Source organism: Lithobates pipiens, unplaced genomic scaffold, assembly GCF_037356315.1.
Source record: "Lithobates pipiens isolate NorthernLeopardFrog02 unplaced genomic scaffold, aLitPip1_a1.2 Scaffold_16, whole genome shotgun sequence".
Taxonomy (NCBI): domain Eukaryota; kingdom Metazoa; phylum Chordata; class Amphibia; order Anura; family Ranidae; genus Lithobates; species Lithobates pipiens.
In genome coordinates this window covers 585,796,790-585,820,041 of record NW_027507748.1, presented here as the reverse complement: position 1 = coordinate 585,820,041, position 23,252 = coordinate 585,796,790, and the positions used below count along the sequence as shown (strand labels likewise).

The 23,252-nt window shown below is 43.7% G+C and overlaps 1 protein-coding gene across 3 annotated transcripts in view; it reads right to left on the bottom strand.

Moving 5' to 3' along the window:
* Positions 1-993: 993 nt before the first annotated feature.
* The window catches only part of AAAS (aladin WD repeat nucleoporin), a 43,563-nt gene continuing 21,304 nt past the window's right edge, over positions 994-23,252 (bottom strand). For all 3 annotated transcript variants that reach the window (XM_077483851.1, XM_077483852.1, XM_077483853.1), the window contains exons 13-17: positions 14,119-14,212; positions 13,974-14,041; positions 13,806-13,887; positions 1,296-1,380; positions 994-1,209 (exon numbers count right to left, since the gene is read on the bottom strand). In XM_077483851.1, the coding sequence (XP_077339977.1) occupies positions 1,066-1,209; positions 1,296-1,380; positions 13,806-13,887; positions 13,974-14,041; positions 14,119-14,212 (473 nt within the window). In that variant the 3' untranslated portion in view covers positions 994-1,065. The remainder of the gene's footprint in view (positions 1,210-1,295; positions 1,381-13,805; positions 13,888-13,973; positions 14,042-14,118; positions 14,213-23,252) is intronic.

Below are 23,252 nucleotides of genomic sequence, written 5' to 3'. Positions count from 1 at the left end.
GCTCAGGAGGGGGGGGGGCGCCCGCTCGTCCCCACCCCTTTTCCTGGCCGGCCGGGTAGCGTGCTCGGATAAGGGTCTGGTGTGGATCTGGGGGGGACCCCCACGCCGCTTTTTCGGCGTAGGGGGTTCCCCTTGGAATCCATACCAGACCTAAGGGCCTGGTATGCTCTCGGAGGGGGAACCCACGCCAATTTTTTTTCATAAATTTGGCGTGGAGTTCCCCCTTCAGAGCTCATTCTCTGATTGGCCACGGCAAAAGTCGCCTGGCCTGGGGCGACTTAAAGTTGTGCTGTAAGTCGCCCCAGGTCGTGTCTAAGTCGTGTTCAAGTCGTCTCCAAGTTGCCTCACAAAGTCGTCCTGAAGTCGTGTCGCCCCTGTGTGAACCGAGCCTTAAGGCCTTCCCATTTCCCTCATTGCAAAATAAATCATTTTACTTGATTTTAACAGAATACAAACATCAAAAAATACATTTTAAAATGGCCTTTATTTTGTTTGGAAATAATGTCACAATGCTTTTTACAAGAAACCGCTTTATTGTCCTTACAAATGGGACATATCACTAGAACAATAGTTAGAAAATTGGTAAACTTTTTGTCCTTCCTATACTCAAAAGGAATACTTTTAAGAAGACAATACAATTAAAGTCTTTTTACCCAAAAAAAGATATATGATGATTTATGGTATGACAAAGTAACTGCTAATCCAATAGGCTCGTAGAGTACACAGGTGCGGCAGCCGAAGCAGTTTATTTTAAAGTTACTTTTTGTTTTGGACTCACAAATAAAACCAGTGTTGTTCTGTGACCTGAAGCTACATTTAAAGTCAGCAAATTAAATATCTGAGCTGGCTAGATATCAGCCATGTGCCGAGAATCAAATCAGCTGAGTGGACCATGGCAATATGTACTCCTGTGACCCACACGAAGAGTAAAAGCCCAAAAAAAAAAGCTTTGGTCGTACCTCTTAAAAAAAAAAAAAGGAGACTTTAGTAGTTATCTAAACATTGTAGTGCTTGTTATATACAATATAAAGCACATAAAACAAAAGCAGATTGATTTGACAACATTTAGTTTTGTGTAAAAAGCAAAGGTGTGTCTTTTGCACTGCCATCATCTGCTACCAACATGGTTTCAGTCTCTGGAATAAAACGCGGATGCTGTGCATTGACAAAGTAGAAGGGCACATGGAACAGGCGACCAGAACTTGAGAGCTGGAGAAGAAAAGAGGCAGTCAGACTACTGTGGAGTTGTAACATACATAAGTGATACGTAGGAAAGGCCAAAACAGATACTTTACCACAGTGAGTAGTGCCCCCTTTGGGAAACAGGGATGAAACTGCATGAAGTGCGGATCCTCTCCCACTCTGCATGGAAGGAAGGTACTGGAGACAAAGAATTATTTAGGTTAGGGTTTCAGAATTATTATACCAGAAGTATGTCTTTTCATTGAGACCTCCATGCATAAGATTTTATTTATTTATTTTTTAACCACTAGGCACTTAAACCTCCTTTCTAACCAGACCAATTTTCAGCTTTTGGTGCTCTCACAATTTGAATGACAAATTACGCAGTCATGCAACACTGTACCCATATGAAATGTTTGTTCTTTTTTTCACACAAATAGAACTCTCTTTTGGTGGTATTTAATCACCGCTGGGTTTTTTATTTTTTGCGCTATAAGAAAAAAAGAACAAAAAAAATTCTGTAAAAAATGAATTTTTCTGTGTTTCTGTTATACAATTTTGCAAATTAGTAATTTTCTTCATAAATTTTGGCCAAAATGTATACTGCTACATATCTTTGGTAAAAATAACCCAAATCGGTGTATATTATTTGGTCTGTGGGAAAGTTATAGAGTCCACAAGCTATGGTGCTGATCTTTGAAAAATGATCTCACCTGAAGTACTGACGACATATCATTTCTTGAGACCCTAACAAGCCAGGAAAGTACAAATACCCCCCAAATTACCCCTTTTTGGAAAGTAGACATTACAATGTATTTAGTAAGAGGCATGGTGAGTTTTTTGTGAAGTTATAATTTTTCCCACAATTCTTTTCAAAATCAATATTTTATTTTCCTATCTTTTTTCCCCACAAAATTGTAATATTAGCAGGTTATTTCTCACACACAGCATATGCATACCACAAATTACACCCCAAAACACATTCTACTACTTCTCCTGAGTATGGTGATACCACGTGTGAGACTTTTACACAGCCTGGCCATATACAGAGGCCCAACATGCAGGGAGCACCTCCAGGCGTTCTAATTTCTTGAATACCTCTTGCACTTTTGAAGGCCCTGGACCACCAGGACAATGGAAACACCCCAAAAATGACCCCATTTTATAAAGAAAATACCCCAACATATAATCTTTGAAGCATAATCAGTCTCTTGCACATGTAATTTTTCTACAAGTTTCTGGAAAATGTGGAAAGAAAATGAATTTTTTTTATTTTTTTTGTTTACACAAAGTTGTCTATTTATACAATATTTCTAACACATAGCATGTACATACCAAAAATTACATCCCAAAATAGATTCTCCTGTTCCTCCTGAGTACAGCGATACCACATATGGGAGACTTTTCCACAGCCTGGCCACATACAGAGGCCCAACATGCAGGGAGCACCATCAGGTGTTCTAGGGGCATAAATGTCAAATCTAATTTGACTACCTATTACACTTTTGTGAGACACTGTTGGGCACTATAGTGGCATTGATGAGGCATGGCCGAGTATTTCTACGTATGGCTGGGTGTGGCCGAGTATTGCTGGGCATGGCTGAGCATGGCTGAGCATGGAAGGGGGTGGATAGCATGACTGAGGATGGATGAGTATGGATGGATGGCTGAGTATGACAGAGGGATGGCTGAGGCTGCTGCAATGGCCTCAGAGCAGTGTTGTGGGCATTACAGATTTCTCCCCTCTCCGCTCACACTCTACCGATCGGTACACAGAGGGGAGAGAGGAACCGGACAAGACACTGGTTTGTCTACAAGCGATCGCTCCTTCATTTGAAGGAGCGATCATGTGGTAAACGTCCGCTGTTAGCAGCCATTTACCATGATGTGCCGGGTCCCCGGGACCTGGCAGTCACGGATATTCCCATGTGCGCGCCCCATGATTCTGGGAGGACGTCATAGTACACCCTCCCAGAGTTATTGAGCCTCGCTGTAGCCGTTGTTCTGTCATAATCTCCAACCTGTCAAAAACACCAACCGCTTGTACTGCGCATGCGCAAGTACGAGAATGGCTTTCTTCTGCACGTTGGATTGTGACGTAAAAGCCATCAACTACAGCAACTCCTCTTGCTGCCGCACCGCGCCTGCACCGTCTTCGAGTGACACACGAAAATCATTCCATCAAATTCTCCAACTGTTATGGCAGCAGTGCGCATGCGCGGGAACACTAACATCCCCTGTCACACCTTCCGACTGTCTCACAGTGACTCGCACATAAACCAAAGGAGATACATGGACAGTTAAGCAAAAATACAGAGTTTTATCATACGAGATTCAAAGAAATGAACATGATGAACTGGGAAGATAAAGTACGGAACAATGAATTTGCAGAACTATGTTCACACTCGCATGCATAGCCCCACATTGTTTTGTACATTATCTTGCCAGTTCAGGGGGTGCAAGTCTTCCCGCGCAATCTGAACGCAAGATTGTCACGTAAAAGGCATCAAAACAGACCAACTGCTCTCACCGCAGCAGCGCACCTGAGACATCAAATAGACCAACTGCTCTCGCCACTGCAGCGCGCCTGCGCGTCCTGCATATCACACACTAAAAGAATGCCGAATACTCCAACTGCTGTGTTTTTTTCTTCATTCTGCACCTATCTCTTTTGCTTTATGCGTGAAAGAGACAATCGGAAGATCAGACAGGGATGTCAGTCTCCCCACACAGGCGCACTGCTGCAATTTCAGTTGGAGAATTTGATAGGATTCTTTTAGCCTGTGATAAGAAAGGCAACGCAGGCACGCTGTGTCAGCAAAAGCACCTATGACGCGGTTGGAGTTTTTGACAAGTTGCAGATCTTGCCAGAACACTGGTGTTCTTAAAAAAAAAAAAAAAAATCCTCGACTTATGCAAAGCCTCGACTGCGTCCGTTCCGTTGAGGATACATTAGAAAACAGCTGTTCGCGCAGCTTCACCGTGCATGCGCATAGTTTATGGGGTCCAGAAAAATTATAGACTCGAGCGGCGTGCCAGCTGATATATGACATCTGCGGGGAGGCACTGTGTCCATTCCCGCCCTCGCCACTAACACGCCCCTAGGCTGCTCTGGATTGACAGAGTTGCCAGTGGGGGGGGGCTTGAATAGCTGTCAGAATGTTGATCCCTATGCCCAAGAGCTTGCAATCTATGACAATGACCTACAGTTTATTTGCCAATATAAGAAGAGCTGTGTCTATTCTGATCCTTGTCACTCTTATTTTGAAAAGTGTCCTGTAGATAGAGCATGTCAAGCCGTAGCTGTGCTCCCTGGGGATATGCTGATCGCCCATCCTTGCTGTTGCTGGAGGGAGCCCAGGCGACCATGAATGAGGGACCTGCAAACTTGGTCATGGCAAGTGAGACCATCCCATACCCCCCACATCATCTCTATTGGGGACTAGGACCCCTTCTCCCCTGGGGACAGCCTCAGGTGCGCTGCGGCGAGAGCAGTAGGTCTATTTGATGCCTCAGGCGCGTTGCGGCGGTGAGAGCAGTTGGTCTACTTGATTCCTCGGGCGCACTGCGGCGGCGAGAGCAGCTGGCCTATTTGATGCCTCAGGCACCCTGCAGCGGTGAGAGCAGTTGGTCTATTTGATGCCCCAGGCACGCTGCGGCGGTGAGAGCAGTTGGTCTATTGGATGCCTTTTACATGACAATCTTAAGTTCAGATTGCATGGGAAGACTCACATCCCCTAAACTGGCAAGATAATGTACAGAACAATGTGGGGATATGTATGCGAGTGTGAACATAGTTCCGCAAATACACTGTTCCGTACATCATCTTCCCATTTCATCATGATCATTGCGCTGAATCTCGTATGATAAAACTCAGTATTTTTGCTTTACTGCCCATGTGTCTCTTTTGGTTTATGTGCGAGCCACTGCAAGACGGTTGGAAGATGCGACGGGGAGGTTAGTGTTCCTGCGCACGTGTACTGCTGCCATAATAGTTGGAGAATTTGATGGATTGATTTGCGTATGTTACACGAAAACAGCGCAGGCATGGTGGCAAGAGGAGTTGGTGTAGTTGATAGCTTTTTTACGTCGCAATCTGACGTGCAAAAGAAAGCCCTTCTTGTGCCCGCACACACACATGCGCAGTACAAGCGGTTTGCATTTTTGACAGGTTAGAGATTATGACGGAACACCATCATTTGGCTATAGCACGGTTGTTAAGTGGTTAAAGTAGAGTGGTGAAAACCCTATGGCTCTGCAATAATCAAAATTAATGCTCCCTGCTATATTTGGCTTAGTAGCCAGTCATTCATCTGCAAAGGAATCAGTGCTTCCCTGCAGAGTGCATATTACAATAAAAAAAATCCTTCAAAAGGGAAAATATGGAAGTGGTCCTTCTAAGATTCCATGTACACTAGACACTCAAAAACCGCTAAAAAACGCTGGATAAAATATATTTTTTAAGTGTTTTGCAAAGAGTTTAGGAGTGGTAGTGTTTTTTTTTTTTTTTTAAGGAGCAGGCAGCTGCCGGCATTCTTAACTAGTGAATGGCGGCAGCTGCCGCGTCCTTAACAATGGATGGCTCATCAGCTGCCAGAGCCTTATCAGAACATGAGCCAGGAAAAGGGGAGACTAGCAAGCGTCCTTTGCCATGTTGATAAGAACAAGGGCCTCTTCCCCACAACCCTGGCCCGGTTCTTGTGGGGGGGAGGTGACTGGATATTGGAAACCCAATTTACTATTGGGGTCCCCATATTCCCAGCCCCCCCTCCCCCCATGTGAAGGAGTATGGGGTATTTAAAAAAAATTTAAATGGGGTTCCCCTTAAAATCCATACTAGATCCAAAAGGCCTGGTATAAATGGGGGAGCGTTTTTCTGCTGGCAAAACACTCCTGAAAAGGCAAAAAAAAAAAAAAAAAAAAAAGAAGCACAATAAACTGAATAGACACTGCCCAAAAGGGTACAAGGATACCAAAAAAGTTGAATTGCAGGTGGGACCTGGACCTTCATCTTGTGGCATTCATCCCCACTAAACCACTTCACTATTCTCTTTGCAAAAGGCTCTCTTTACTTAATTTTTCTTGTTATTGTGTAGAATGCTTCTCTGACATTTTGCAACATTTGTATCTATGGAGCACCTGTGAGGAATGGCGTGAGCATAATGTTATACAGCCAGCTAAGCTGCAAAGAGTTAATTTCCTGCATTCTTTGCGCCTCCCTTCCTCATTAGACATTACCGTATATACTCGAGTATAAGCCGAGATTTTCAGCCTCTTTTTTGAGGCTGAAAGTGCCCCCCTCGGCTTATACTCGAGTCATCGCCGTCTGACTGCTCGATCAGCGTATCGAGCAGACAGACGGCGGACATACTACAATTTGAAAGCCGCGCCTCCTTCTCCGCCTCCGCCTGTGATAGGCGGAACACTGAATTTCCCAGCAGCCTGTGTTCCGCCTATCACGGACATCGTCTCATCCTCGTCCGTAGTACGAGGATGAGACGATATCGGTGATAGGCGGAACACAGGCTGCTGGGAAATTCAGTGTTCCGCCTATCACAGGCGGAGGCGGAGGCGGGGCTTTTGAATTTTAGAATGGCCGCCGAGGCGATCCTGGCAAGGCACGGGACGGAGGCAAGGCAAGGCACGGCACGGAGGCAAGGCACGACACGGGACGGAGGCAAGGAGGCAAGGCACGGCACGGGACGGAGGCAAGGAGGCAAGGCACGGCACGGGACGGAGGCAAGGCACGGGACGGAGGCTCGGGACACAGGTAGGCTGGACACACACACACACACACACACACACACACGGATGGATGGATGGAGACACACACACACAGGGATGGCTGGATGGATGGAGACACACACACACAGGGATGGATGGATGGAGACACACACACACAGGGATGGATGGATGGATGGACACACACACACACACACAGGGATGGATGGATGGATGGACACACACACACACAGGGATGGATGGATGGATGGACACACACACAGGGATGGATGGATGGATGGACACACACACACACACACACAGGGATGGACGGACACACAGGGACGGACACACACACAGGGATGGACAGGCATGTCTCACCCTCGGCTTATACACGAGTCAATAAGTTTGCCAGTTTTTTTGGGAGTAAATTGGGGGCCTCGGCTTATATTCGGGTCGGCCTATACTCGAGTATATACGGTACCCATTTAATGTGCTGTATTACCATTTATGTTTGTTAAGAATAAAGCTCTGTTTGGCAGAAACATTTCCACTTGTCTGTGAGCTTTTATTCCTGTGGATGAATAAAAGGAAGATTTTAACTGCAGTGTCCTGGTGTGTTGATCGATATGTACGGATCTACTGCAAATGCCTGATGATCCCTGGTTTGGGACATAAACTTGTCCAGTTTGTTATAACAAAATAAAAAATTCTGCGCTGCCTGTGTATTATTTATCCCACTTTATGAGCTGCTTGCAGTCACTGTTTGTTCCTCATCTGTGATAAATTATATAATATATAAATTATATATTTTTTTTATTCTCCACACTGCTGTATGCCTTGAATAAAACATCATAATGTCTATATATGCACCACTGACTTGGCAAAAATGATCAAAACACACATGGATTCCACAAAAATATACAGAAAAATATCACATATTTATCACAATAGACACTTAATGTGCAATAATAGTCTTTTATATGGTGTTTTCAGGTGAATATCCCACAAACTCCTCCAGTGCTCCACCTCAAACTATGATTTCAATTGTGCAATTAGCCTCTTACCTTATACATGTGACCCGTAAGAAAAGGTCAAAAGGCGCCCTTATCCCCCTTGCCTCCCAATTTGCCTTCTTAAGCTGCAGTTCCAATATCTTGTAAGTGCCTCTTTAAAGGGAAGGAAAATAACTCTTGTTCCACCAGAAGCAACATCTGAATGCTCCTGATGATGTTATGCGACCTATGACAATAGTTGTACGGTGAAGTCGGGTGACGTCACAAACAGGAAGCAGGACTGACAGCACTGGAGCAGCACTCATTTTGGATACTGAACCTTTTATAAGTGTTTCCTCTGTAATGCACCAGCTAATGTATAATTTTAATTTAATAAAAACGAAACCTTGTGAAATACTGCACAATAGGAGTCATTATATTATCATTCAGATGTTGATGCCAGCGGAGTGAGGTCTTTCCTTTCCCTTAAAAGGGGCACATACCAATAAATTGATACTGCATTAGGAGGAAAATTGGAAATCCTTTTTCCCCCCCGAAAGGGTTAAGAGCGCTTTGACCTATATTACTCATAGGTAACATCTATAAGGTGAGAGGCTAGTCACACTGAGGTGGAGCACGACTGAAATCACAGTTTGAGGTGGAGCACTGTAGGAGTTTGTGAGATATACACATAAAACCACCATAGCCAGATTCCGCTACTGGTGGCTAAGAAAGTCTGCCCAGCAATTTTCCATGCCTGGAATGTGCGAGGCAGAGATGGCCAGAACAAAATTCTTTCCAAGACAAGATTAGGTTTGCATCTTTCAGAGCATCTCGACTTTTTGTCCCTCCTTGATGGCTGATGTATTCCACAGCCATGGCATTGATCAGCTGCACCGACAGGGAGACCACGAAGCATGAGAGACAGTGTAGAAAATCCAGCCATATTGCCCACGATTTGGGGAGTTAGATACATAGCCTGATCCAAGGACTCCTAATGTTTATCCCATATTGACACAATGCTGAGCTCAAGGGATATAGAGTGAAACTGAGCATAGGAGACTCCATCTTCCCCAGCACTTTCATGCAGGCCCGAATCGAGGGACTTCTGCACAACCTCAGGGTCTTCACTTGTGATGAAAGACAAGCATTTCGCCTGTAGGTTGGACTTGTGTCTTTTTTCACCCTCACCTACTATGTAACTATATACATTCACATGAGCCATAGAGGACTAAGTCCAAGTACTCTAGGATTTGAGATGGAACAAAGGCCAACTTTTGAAGGTTCAGTATACAGCCAAAGCTCCCCAGGACCTGTACTGTATCTGCTGGACAATGGAGGTCAGTTTCTGAGTTGATCACTCCCTGAGAAGTCGTCATCCGGTTACCTCACTATGGGAATACCCTGGGTTCACAACATCTGCAGAACTGGTGTCAACACCTTGATAAAAATACCCTGGGTACTACGGGCAGGCCCAAAAGGCAAGGTACAAACAGATAGGGATGATCCTCAACTGTGAGTCACAGAAACAGCTGGTGAGGCCTGAAAATCAGGACGTGCAAGTAGACACTAGAAAGTCCCATGATGTAGCAGATCAATTACCAACCTTTTGGATTTCATTCTGAATTTTTGTAATTTCATTAACTAGTTTAGACCCTTGTGGTTAAGAATGGGCTAGATGTCTCCATTTAACATAGGAACCATGCAAAAGATGGGATTGGATCTATGAGATCTCTCCTCTGCCGGAACAGATACAATGACCCCTTGGGACAGCAGTCTTTCTAGGGTCTCAAAGAAATCCACTCTTTGTGGATCCAAAGATACCCTTGAGTGTATAATGTGTGGAGAAGGAAAGCAGTAAAACCCCAACTTGTAGCCTCTGGACACCAAACTGAAGACCCAGTCAGCGGTGACTTTGCGTGCAGGCAGCCACAAAAGCTCATATATATTCCTCTACCTACGCAAGTTCAGACACCCCTTCACCATGAGGAAGATGTACCTTCAGAACCAGAGGACTTGGGAGTCCACCTCTTCTTACCGAATTAAGATGTGGTCTTCCATTTCAAGACTGAGGTTGGTTACCCAAGAAAGGAACTCTTCTTGGATTCCAAAGGAGTTACTGGTTTCTGACCGGTCACGTTTGCTGTCTTAAAGAGTAAGAACATGCTTTTCCCCACAGTCACCTTCGATAGAAGATTCCAAAGGATGGTCTAAACATTTGCCCTCAAAGGGCTGCCTTTACATTTGCAAGTTTAATTGACCAGCCATATGATCCCACTTACATGGGGAGACATGGTGCCCACTCGGGAAATGCAAGGCCTTCCCTGTGCTGCCAAATGGCAGGATCTTTTGAATCGGATTCTGTGGAATGGAGCACATGCTTCCCAGACATCAAGATGTTGGAAAACTCCCACTGCAGACTGTAAAGTTGCTGCTACCAAGCGAAGACACCTTAAAGAGAGAGCCCTCTAACCTTTTATCCAAGGCATTTTTAAAGACCAGGATCCACGAGTGTTATTTAAGCATTAAAAATAGCTGGGTCAACAACTGAAGAGCACAATTTCTTGTAAAAATCACATTCACCCGCAACAGACAAGTCTCAATACTTGCTGCGTCTGGATAAGTAAGCTGCAATGCTGTGTAGGGCTGTAGGCAGACTAATCGTACTGCGGTCCAGTATCCCCACATTGTGTAGCTCAGGTGCTACAAAGATAGGAGTACTGCAGGCACAAGGAGAAAATTGTGCCCACCCATGTACAGAAGTGCGCAACAATGCCTTCGCATAAGCATGCAGAAGCATTCTTTTGATCCACTGCACTTTGAACACTCAGCTGTGAACTGCTCCACTATGAGGCACCAATCCACAGTTCCAGTGAAAGGAGGCCTAATCCTAACCAATCACGGCAGGTGTGTCCCAGAGGACCTTCAGGGACTCGACCCCCCTCCAGGCAGTCCACTGCCTTTGACCTGTACAGCATTCTGCAAGAGAGGTCACTGGGTACACTATACAGCAGAGATTGAAGCCAGCAGGGTCCAGTGCCAACCGCCAGAAATTACAAGCCATCCCTGCTGTTGCATGCAGGGTCCGGGTCCGGCCCACCCCCCCCCCCCCCGGCCTGCTGGTCATAGCAACTGATCCCAGGTAGAGACCATTTCTTTCCCACCAAGGGAGTAAGGAACAGGCTCAGATATAGAGGAAAAAAGCCCATGAGAGAGATTTTTGGAGACATTTATTATCCCAGGACACTAGCAAAACTGATGCTTAGCCAAGTTGGGAGGGCTTATGCCTGGGCAGGGATTTGTGCCATTTTAGGCCAGTGTCTATTCACTTGAAGGTGGCAGCATAACCCATTTACTTTGACCTTTACTGATGTTCATACCTGTTCTGGATCTACGACTCAAATATTAAAATTATTAAAGCCAGAGTAATGACAGGCAAATAGAATTTTAAGGTCGTCAGCTAAGACAGATGAACTCTGGGTACGGTCATTTTTACATAGTAACACTGGTCAATGTTAAAATGTACATATCATTACCTGTCCAGTGCCCATGGAAGCTGGAAATCACTGACGTAGATACTACTCCAATGGTTTTCTATTTGCTTCTAGGTCCCGTGCTGAGCGGCTGGCTTGCTGTATTACAAAAGCAGTAGGTGGGCCGCTGCAACATGGGTACCACTCAGAATGCTTTGCATATCTAAAAATAAATGCACAACATTCTCTGATTGGACAAGGTGGAGAGGTGGGCAGCGCAAAGCATTCTCCAAATGGTGCCCATGCTCATAAGCTGACCTCCTGTGTTCACAATGCAATAGGCCAACTGCTCAGTTTGGGACCAGGAAGCAAGTGGACTTCACTGGAGTAGCAGTGTCTACTTCAGCGATTACCAGCTTCCAGGGGGATTAGCCAGGTATAAGCTATACCAATTACTACTCTATGTATAAAAATATTACCTGGAAATCCTCTTTAACCACTTGTCACCCAGGCCAATTTTGACATTTCTCTCCTGCATGTAAAAATCATATTTTTTTTGCTAGAAAATTGCATAGAACCCCCAAACATATAAATTGCTAAATTATATATATATATATATATATATATATATATATATATATATATATAAAGACTCTAGAGAATACAATGGCGGTTGTTGCAGCTTTTTATCTTGCACGGTATTTGCGCAGCAATTTTTCAAACGCGTTTTTGGGGGGGGGGGGGACGATGACAAAGTTTTGTGCTTTAACCACTTACGGACCGCCAGCCATGGTTATAAGTCAGTACTTTGAAGCGGAATATCATAATATATATATATATATATATATATATATATATATATATATATATATATATATATATATATATATATGTTTGGGGTTATAAGTAATTTATTTTCTAGCAAAAAAACTGTTTTTCATTTGTAAACAAATCACAGAAAGAGGCTTGGTCCTCAAGTGGTTATTAAAAAAAAAAAAAAAAAAAAAAAATATATATATATATATATATATATAAATAAAGCAGTAAAGTTAGCCCAATTTTTTGCATAATGTGAACGATGAAGTTACGCTGAGTAAATAGATACCCATCATGTGACACTTCAAAATTGCAAATGCTTTTGGAATGGTGCCAAACTTTGGTACTTAAAAATCCCCATAGGCAACACTTTAAATTTTTTTTACTGGTTACATGTTTTGAGTTACAGAGGAGGTCTAGGGCTAGAATTATTGCTCTCTTCTTAATGTAAACATCCCTTGTAATAGGAATATGGCATGATCTGCCCTCTTTACAGTGAGATATGGATCAATAAGACCCTGCATCTCACCTGTAGGCTGGGAAGCCTGGGAAAAAAAAAGAAAAAGATCTCTGCTCTGAAAGGGGTGCCATTTGTTTGAATGCAGAGGCCGGGCGTGACGTCATAATATCACGCCCGGCCTCCCAACGATCATAGAAATCTCTATGGTAAACATCCGGGGCCGGCGGATCCTGTCTCCGACTCACCAATGGAAGTGGCAAGTCGGTAGAAGTACTGGAGGGCGGCTGGAGGACGTCCCCTCCCGCCGCCCGTAAGAACGATAAAGCGGTGGAACAGCCACTATGATTGTTCTTATGGTGTTGAGAATCACCGGCTGAAAAAGTAGATGTCTGAACGATGCTTGTAGCTGCAGGCATCGTTCAGATATACCCGCACAAAGTCAAGGAAGTCATGACAGCCGGTGGGCAGGAGGTGGTTAAATGCCAAGTTTACTTGCCATTCATATTTAGGGTGGAACATGTAACATGTTGCAGCACCTGCCACCTCCCCTACCAATACTCCCTATGGTGTGACAGTGGGCGGTGGATCTTCTCCCCACATGGTCGCGTCATTCATTCCGTTTCCTGTGAATGAACTACAACTACCATCAGCTACCGCAGCTGACAGGTTGTAGTTCTGAATGAACTGAGGAAGCTGATGAGCGCTCTCATAGTTCATTCACAAGCCCTGCAGCTTTCAAACAGAGCCAGTAAGAAGGTACGGGCAGAAAGCTGCAGGGCATGCCTGCAGAAGACTAACATTGCACCCCTGATCCACTAATCAGGGGTGCAATGTTTTACATGCTCCTGCATAAAAAATATTAAATGCACTATTTTTTCCCTACAAAATTACGCGCATTTGTTATTTTTTCTTGAAAGGTAAACTTATCCTTTAAATCATAACAGTAAGTGCTCATGGCCTAGTATAGAAAAATGTCACATCTAAAAAGGCAGTAAAATCAATTCTTTCAATTTTGTGGATATCATATTTTGACACACACACACACACACACACACACACACACACACACACACACACACACACACGTCTAAAAGCAATAAGATTAAACCATGCTTGTCTAATAGATTACATCCCTCAAAGCATTAGTAAGATATTTACCAAGGAAGCAGCTCAAATATGGGGCTGTTCTTTGTCCTGTAAACAGCAATCACCGATACACTTGTAACATCATTGGGGATCTCTGTAAAAGACAGACAGTACTGAAATGTAAACATAACTCAATAATGGGCTCAAATCCAGGTTAGTCTATAGGAGCAAGACTCTAACCTTTCAGCAGCACAGCAAGCCTCTCTCCACTCGGATCCCAAACCATAGACTGGATTTCTCCGCCAATTCTGCAACACAGGATTATGGAAGAATTGTATTTTCTTAGAACTAGGGATGTTCAACAGGCTTAATATCTTATACCCACCTGATTTCCCCCATCTCTGTGTCGAAAACAGTTTCAGATACATCAGCGACCACTGTTGCACTTCGACTTCCACCAACAGAGGAGTGCATCTCATCTATTTAGTGATATCATAAGGACCACGTTAACATATAACACACACTCTGAAATGTGAATTGAACTAGCAATTAAACATTTTTTCTAAAAATTATAGTTTCAATTTAAAGATCTCTTAAGTTCAATAAAAGTTGTGTTTATCAGTAGCCCAACAGCAAAGTTTAAATAATTTGAAACCCTTTGTGCATAATTACTATCCAAAAAGGCTTGCACACAAATTAGAATTTTTGGTTTACCTGCAAAATCCCTTTATTGGAGTAGATCACAGGACACAGAGTGGTTCACATTTCTATCTACATAGTTTATGCTGCCACCTTTAGGTGAATGGAGACTGGACAAAAAAGGCAGGAATCCCTACCCAGGCATAACTGCTCCAAGCTTGGCTAGGCCTCCGTTTTGTAGCGAGCAATGAGGAAAAATAGGGAAAAATCAGTCTTGTTATTTTACAGGTTAACCTAAAATCCTGATTTCCTAATTGTACATCACATGACTACTTGGCAAGTTCCAAAGCACTAAACATGAGGGGTAAGCAACAGGGCCACAGTCGTCCAGAAACAGAATGGGGGGGGGTCATCACATGTAAGACCTTTCGCCCCCCAAACTGGCATCTACAGAAGCATCTACCTGGTAGAACTTACAAAATGTGTGAAAAGAAGACACCAGGTAGCAGCCTTACCAACTTCAACAGAAGCTTGATGTTGAATAGCCCAGGAAGCACGGCCACTCCTGGTAGAATGGGCATTTTCCAGGAAAGGAGGCACCTTGCCCTTGATACCAGAGCCCTAAATATGTACTAGTCACTTCCACACGATTACATCATTCACAGGGATCCTCAGGTATGGATCACAAAAAAAAATAAAAAATAAAAGTCGGTTTTCTCCATCTAGCATATATCTTAACCACTTAAGGACCGCCGCATGCCATTGTACGTCATTACAATGGCATGTACGTGCTTGCCTTCCAGCGGGTGGGGGTCCGATCGGACCCCCTCCCGCTGGATGCGGCTGTCCGGTTCGCTTTAGGAGCGATCCGGGATGAGGGGATGGCCATTGGTTTCTGGCCATCCCCTCTCGATCGCTCCTGGCGAATGAGAAGCTTCCTCCCACTGTGTATTGTATACACAGGCAGGGAGGAAGTGATGTCGCTCTCCTCGGGGCGGTCTTATTGACCGGACTACGAGGAGAGGACACAGTAAGTCTGCACCAAACACTACACTGACACTAAATAACACATAGGCACACCCCCCCCCCCCCGATCACCCCCCCCCCCAGTCACAGTGTCACTGATTGCAGTGATCATTTATTTACTGATCACTGCATTCAGTGTCAGTTGTAAAAGTAAAAACTGTCAGGGCAGTTAGTGTTAGGTCCAGGGTAGCCCCCTACCACCCCCAATAAAGATTTAACCCCCTGATTGCCCTTAGAGTTAACCCTTTCACCCCCTTTTGCCAGTGTCACTAAGCGATCACTTTTCTGATCGCTGCATTAGTGTCGCTAGGTAGCTAGTTATTTTTTTAGGTTCACCGCCAGGTTTTTATAGCGCTAGGTACCCCGATATACTACCCAATAATGGTTTTAACCCCCTGATTGCCCCTAATTAACCCTTTCACCCCCTTTTGCCAGTGTCACTAAGCGATATTTTTTCTGATCGCTGCATTAGTGTCGCTAGGTAGCTAGTTATTTTTTTAGGTTCACCGCCAGGTTTTTATAGCGCTAGGTACCCCGATATACTACCCAATAACGGTTTTAACCCCCTGATTGCCCCTAGTTAACCCTTTCACCCCCTTTTGTCAGTGTCACTAAGCGATCATTTTTCTGATCGCTGTATTAGTGTCACTGGTGATGCTGGTTAGCCAGTTAGTTATTTAGGTTCCCCGTCAGGTTTTTATATAGCGCCAGGGACCCCCATATACTACCTAATAAAAATTTGAACCCCCTGATTGCCCCTAGTTAACCCTTTCACCACTGATCACCGTATAAGTGTTACGGGTGACTCTGGTTAGTTAGTTTGCTTTTTATAGCATCAGGGCACCCACCATTTATTACCCAATAAAGGTTTAACCCCCTGATCACCCGGCGGGTGATATCAATTAGGTTTTAGGGTCAGGGTCTGCGTCGCCCCAGGCAGCGCTAGGTTAGTGCCAGTACCGCTAACACCCACGTGCAAAGCATAAACCTCCCGTAGTGGTATAGAATCTGAACAGATCAATATCTGATCAGATTTATACTAGCGTCCCCAGCAGTTTAGGGTTCCAAAAAAACGCATTGTTAGCGGGATCAGCCCAGATACCTGCTAGCACCTGCGTTTTGCCCCTCCGCCCAGCCCACCCAAGTGCAGTATCGATCGATAACTGTCACTTACAAAACACTAAACACATAACTACAGCGATCGCAGAGTCAGGCCTGATCCCTGCGATCGCTAACAGTTTTTTTTGGTAGCGTTTTAGATTTAAATCCGGAAGGCAGTGCTTGGTTTTCGGGGTCCAGTACGTGGCTAGGCTCCTAAAAAGTCCCCCACATGTGGTATCCCCGTACTCGGGAGAAGCAGCAGAATTTATTTTGGGGTGTAATTTGACTTGTGTGCACATGTTAGCATGTGTGAGCAATATATCATTTAGTGACAACTTTGTGCAAAAAAAAAAAAAAATTTAATATTCCTGCAACTTGTGGCAAAATCTAAAATATTTCATGGACTCAACATGCCTCTCAGTAAATAGCTTGGGGTGTCCACTTTCCAAAATTGGGTCATTTGGGGGGGGGTTTGTGTTATTTTGGCATTTTATGGCCTTGAAATCAAAAATTTGCACCCTTAGAAACCCTGAAGGCAGTGATTGGTTTTCGGGGTGCCGTACGCAGCTAGACTCCCAAAAAGTCCCACATATGTGGTATCCCCGTACTCAGGAGAAGCAGCAGAATATATTTTGGGGTGCAATTCCACATATAACTATGGCATGTGTGAGCAATATATCATTTAGTGACAACTTTTTGTAAACTTTTTTTTTGTGTCATTATTCAATCACTTGGGACAAAAAAAAAATATATTCAATGGGCTCAACATGCCTCTCAGAAATTTCCTTGGGGTGTCTACTTTCCAAAATGGGGTCATTTGGGGGGGGGGGGGTTGTACTGCCCTGCCATTTTAGCACCTCAAGAAATGAGATAGGCAGTCATAAATTAAAAGCTGTGTAAATTCCAGAAAATGTACTCTAGCTTGTAGACGCTATAACTTTTGCGCAAACCTAAAAATATACGCTTATTGACATTTTTTTTTTACTAAAGACATGTGGGTGAATATATTTTGCCCTAAATGTATGACTAAAATTTAGTTTATTTGATTTTTCTTATAACAAAAAGTAGAAAATATATTTTTTTCTCAAAATTTTCGGTCTTTTTCCATTTATATCGCAAAAAAATAAAAAAATCGCAGAGGCAATCAAATACCACCAAAAGAAAGCTCTATTAGTGGGAAGAAAAGGACGCAAATTTCGTTTGGGTACAACATTGCATGACCGCGCAATTACCAGTTAAAGCAGTGCAGTGGGAATTGTAAAAAGACCTCTGGTCCTTAGGCTGTTAATTGGTCCGGGGCTGAAGTGGTTAAAGCAGCATTCTCAAAAAAGCACACAGAAGGTAATGTGTGAGACATAAAAGAAAGGGAAGCACAAGAATCTTGCACAATAAATAAAAACTAAAAAAAAAAGTTGCCCTCACATACATCCTAGGAATATATTGCTTTTGATTATCACCTGTTCATCCGAAAGAAATGGTCACTGAGTATGTGTGTATTAAGAGTCTGCACATCACACCTGCCTGGTTGTCAGCTAGTTCAGCAGAGATTCCTTGTCCATTCAGGCAGCAGTTGAGGGTGTATTACTGGTTTTCTCCTGTATACAGTTTTTCCTGTGTAGATCAAGGGTTCACATTCCAGCAACAATCCAGGTCTCTTTCTTCTGGATGAGCAGATGATGATCCAAGACAATACCTTCCTAAAATGTATGCGAGTGCAACTTTTATTGATACCATAAGCCTGCGAAATGGGTTGACGAATCCCCATAAATAGGGGATTGAGAACCATGCAAGCACTCTTAAAGGAGACGTCCAGCCTGAGCTTTTTAGGCTGGGTTTCTCCTAAGGGTCACAGAAGTGCAATTCGTTTTGCACTCCTGTGACCTATTTTCAGCGGCCAGCAGTCTGAAGTCTGCTCTCCGCTCACGTCACTGCCATCAGTCAAGGCAGCGTGGGCATCCCGTCCCACCCCTCCACAGCTCATTGCTCCAATGAACATGGAGAAGCAGAGAGGAGAGATGCTGACAGTCTGCAGCTCTCCTCTCAGGGATCCGTGAGAGCTGAGCCATCAGCAATGTTCGGTTCTCAGTGCAGAGACGGTCGGATGCTCCATCCGCATAGGCAAGTATGAATCAAAAATCAAAAATAAACCCATACTGCTCTTAAGTAGAACAAAGAGGGAATCTGACTGAAAAAATTAAGCTGTAGCCTTCAGATAAATCTAAACAGCTTAAACAGAGTGCGCTTAAGCAGGCTAAGTTCCAGTGCAAGGTGATTCAACCTCCATACGCAGAGTAGGATCAGGCAGCTCAAACACATGTGTGTTGTGTCCAGTACTGAAAAAAAATGCCGAAGTTGAACAATATTATAATTGTGTACCTCTAAGGCCACCCCTTTTAAAGCCTCTATAAACCTTCCTACCTGTACTGGAGTTTTTTTACCTACACAATATGTGCACTGATCATGTTTCATGTCATTTGCTGCCCTGTAAGAAAATTCTATAGTACAGTAAATCTTCACATTCCCGCGTCAGAGGTTTCCCTTTGTGTTCAAGCAAGGCATGGTGCATGGCACTGCACAGGTTAAATCATGACCTCTGTCTATAGACTGAGAAGTAACATTTCCTGTGAATAAAATATATATCCCACAATCCCTGGGGCTCTCAGTCTCGGTGCTCTGCAGGTGTGAACTGAATAGTAATTAGATCTGAACCATAGGGACAGGCATACAGAATACATGTACATAGATGAATCAATCAGCCATGACCCTACAAACTGCAGCCACAACACGTGGTACCATCGTTACAAGGTAGGGCAAACCAACAGGGAATATACTACACTAATAATACCTAGTGAAAACAATGAAAACATTTGGAATTGTACAATGGTCTTTAAACTCTGCCAACACTACTGTCCACAGTAGAAAAATATCCAGCAGTCACAATATACAGGAAAAAAGTTGTCGGGGGAACTGCCACATCGCTCTACTGATACAGAGGCACACACCTGTCCAGCTGCATGACCAGCAGGCCAAGACTTCACTCAACACAGCAGGCACGCCCCCCCTTCACAGATTTGGCCATGCATAGTACCCTGCCAGTGAATTCACCAGGTACACTGTACACCGGAGAACACTGCCTTCGGTATCCTGCAATGACCTGCATAAATTACAAGCTGCCCCCTTGAATGCGGTGTGCAGGTACACTTGCCTCTTGGCCTATTTGGCTGATACAATAAGGCCCACGACTCCATCAGTGGTGTAAGTAACAAGCCAGGAGCAAATGGAACAAAGCACAGAAAAAGATCTTCAGAAGGAAGCAGGTACATCACCTAAGAACACTAGCAAAACGAACCAAGGTTTAGCTCGAGCTGGGGGCAGTATTTTTTTGCCTGGGCAGGATTTTCGGACTTTTTTTGTCCATTCACCTGAAGATGGCAGCATATTCCAAGTAGTCATGAATCAGAAAGTATTCAATGCCCTTCACTTTTTTCACGTTATGTTACAGCCTTATTCCAGAATAGATTAAATATTTTCCTCAAAATTCTACAAACAATACCCCATAAAAACGTAAAAGAAGATTGTTTGAAATCTTTACAAATTTAACAAAAAAAAAAATCACAAGTATTCACAGCCTTTGCTCAATACTTCGTTGAAGCACCTTTAGCATCAGCCACAAGTCTTTTTGAGTATGATGCTACAAGCTTGGCACAGCTATTTTTGGGCAGTTTCTCCCATTCGTCTTTGCAGGACCTTTCAAGCTCCACAAGGTTGGATGCATTGGTGCACAGCCCTTTTCAAATCTCTCGAGAGATGTTCAATCTGGTTCAATCTGGGCTCTGGCTGTGCCACTCAAGGACATTCACAGAGTTGTCCTATAGCTACACCTTTGTCATCTTGGCTGTGTGCTTAAAGCGGGGTTCCACCCTAAAGTGGAACTTCCGCTGATCGGAACCCTCCCCGCATCCGGTGTCACAATTGGCACCTTTCAGGGGGGAGGGGGGTGGAGATACCTGTCAAAGACAGGTATTTACACCCACTTCTGGGCATAGACTCCCGTGGGAGTCTATGCCTCTTCCTGTCCTGCCACGCTGTCTGCTGGGACACACACGGGTCTCAGAGACAGCGCGGACAATTCCTATTGCGCTGCGCGACTTGCGCATGCGCAGTAGGGAACCGGGAAGTGAAGCCGATTCGCTTCACTTCCTGATTCCCTCACCTAGAATGGTGGCGGCAGCAGCCGAGAGATCGATCGGCCTCGGCTGCCGGCATCGGTGGACCCCGGGACAGGTGAGTGTCCATTTATTAAAAGTCAACAGCTGTAGTATTTATAGCTGCTGGCTTCTAATATTTTTTTTGTAGGTGGAATCCCTCTTTAAGGTCGTTGTCCTGTTGGAAGATGAACCTTCACACAAGAGGGCTCTGGAGCAGGTTTTCATCAAGGATGAACATTGTACATCCTAGAGAAGTACATTGCTGCATTCATCTTTTTCCTGGATCCTAAATAGTCTCCCAGTTCCTTCCTCTGGAAAACATGGTATTCGCCAGGTGATGAGTGGTGCCTGATTTCCTCCAGACATGCTTACCAAGAGGCCAAAGAGGTCAATCTTTTTTTATCAGACCAGAGAATTTTGTTTCTCATGATTAGAGTCCAACAGTTTTTTTTTTTGATAAACTCCAGATGGGCCGTAATGTGCCTTTTAATGAGGAATGGCTTCCATCAGGCCACTCTACCATACAGGCCTGATTGGTGGAGAGATGGTTGTTCTTCTGGAAGGTTTTCCTCTCTCCACAGAAAAACGCTGGAGCTCTGGCAGAGATACCATTGGGTTCTTGGTCACCTCCCTGACCAAGGCCCTTCTCCCCCAGTCGCTCAGTTTGGCCGGGGGCGGCAAGCTCCTGGAAGAGTCCTGGTGGTTCCAAACTTCTTCCATTTATGGATGATGGAGGCCACTGTGCTCATTGGGACCTTGGTTTGTGCTTGGACATGCAATGTTAACTGTGGGACCTTATATAGACAGGTGCGTGCCTTTTCAAATCATGTCCAATCAACTGAATTTACCACAAGTGGCACTCCAATCAAGTTTTAGAAACATCTCAAGGACGATCAGTGGAAACAGGATGCACCTGAGCTAAAGTTTCAGTATCATGGCAAAGGCTGTAAATACTTATTTGTAAGTACTTATACTTTCTAGATGCACTTTGTGTGTCCTATGATGTAGAATTAAAAAATAGCACATAAAATAAAATATAACATAAGCCATATATTGCGATTGAATGTCACTAAAATTATCTTTCAATCTGCAGAACTGTAATTTTCTGTAAAATTCAATGCAGTATGGCAACCTGCCAGTGATTCATTCACTGTTTGGGTATGGAAAACCCCCAGAAATGTAATTTCTTGATTGACTCAATGATTCTACCAGAAGTCTACAGGAAGATATATGTCAGATTTTAGGCATTCTCTGCAACAAATGCTTTGTTTTTTGGCAAGATGCTCCTAAAGGGTTAATCATTTCTAAAGGAATGCAGACCCTGCCATTCCCCTTCTTAGAACAAATCTGCATCGTATGATCAATAATAAAAATTTCACTCCCATTTACAATGTATTCAAAAGATCTTCACATTCAGAATACTTTGTTAATCCCAAAATGGAAATTATTAAAATTACAAGTACATTCAACGAAGACAACACAAGAACACAATAACAAATGGAAGAAGAAACAATGACATGATCAAATTACCAACAGCAACAATTAATACCAAATAAAACGAAATGAAAACTATACTCTAATAAACCATCTGTACTATTAAAATACAACATAGAATAAATAACACATATTAAAAAATAACAGTTAAACTACCAATATGCAATCAGTAGACCACTTATCTAGCATTGCCCAAAATCAGAATTAACCCAGTACCAACATATAAAAATTCAGAGTGTAAACCAGATTAAATCCTCACACCCAGCACTCACAGAGAAGCATTATATAATTTGATGGCCACCGGCCACAAACAGCTTTCTGTTAAAATTAGAAACAGGTAGGAATCAACAAAGTTTGTTAAAATCCCTACAATGTACTTTGATGACCCAGAGGGGAATTTTTTCTCAACAGTGGAGTTACCCTTTGAGATATGCTCTTTTTGGACAATACTGGGAAAATATATAAACCTCAACACCGTTGTCTAAAACAACTGTTATGACAAATTCCTGAATCTTTACATGTTCTAACAATGCAAATAAAAAATGATTGGATTAACCCTTTCCACATCCTGAAAATCAAGTTTTAAAGCCCCATCAAGCCGAGGTGAGTGATGTGAGATCAGTGCTCTTCTGACAAAATAAAAGTGTGCCGGCAAATATTTACTGACTGACCATGCCTCAGACTTATTTTTAGTGTAATGAGTTTACCTAGAAGGAGCTAGGCTTTTTGTAGCTTGTTCCCAGTCTGTCTCTGCTGCTTGGTCTTTCCCTTATTTCAGCCAATATCAACATACGTTCCTAAGTTTTCAGATTCACTTTTATGTAGGATGTGTTATATTTCCTACGTGCTAACAGCTCAGCACTCACTCTAACCCTTTCACTGCCACCAACGTATGTCATAAGATGGCAGCAATGCAAGCATGTTCGCAAACTCCTGATTTGCATTCTCCTTCTTTCTTGTGGTAGTGATTCCACTTGTGTGGTAACATGCTACCCCCACCCCCCAAACTCTAACTATGTATCCTGGACTTACTTGTCCTTCCTTGGTGCCT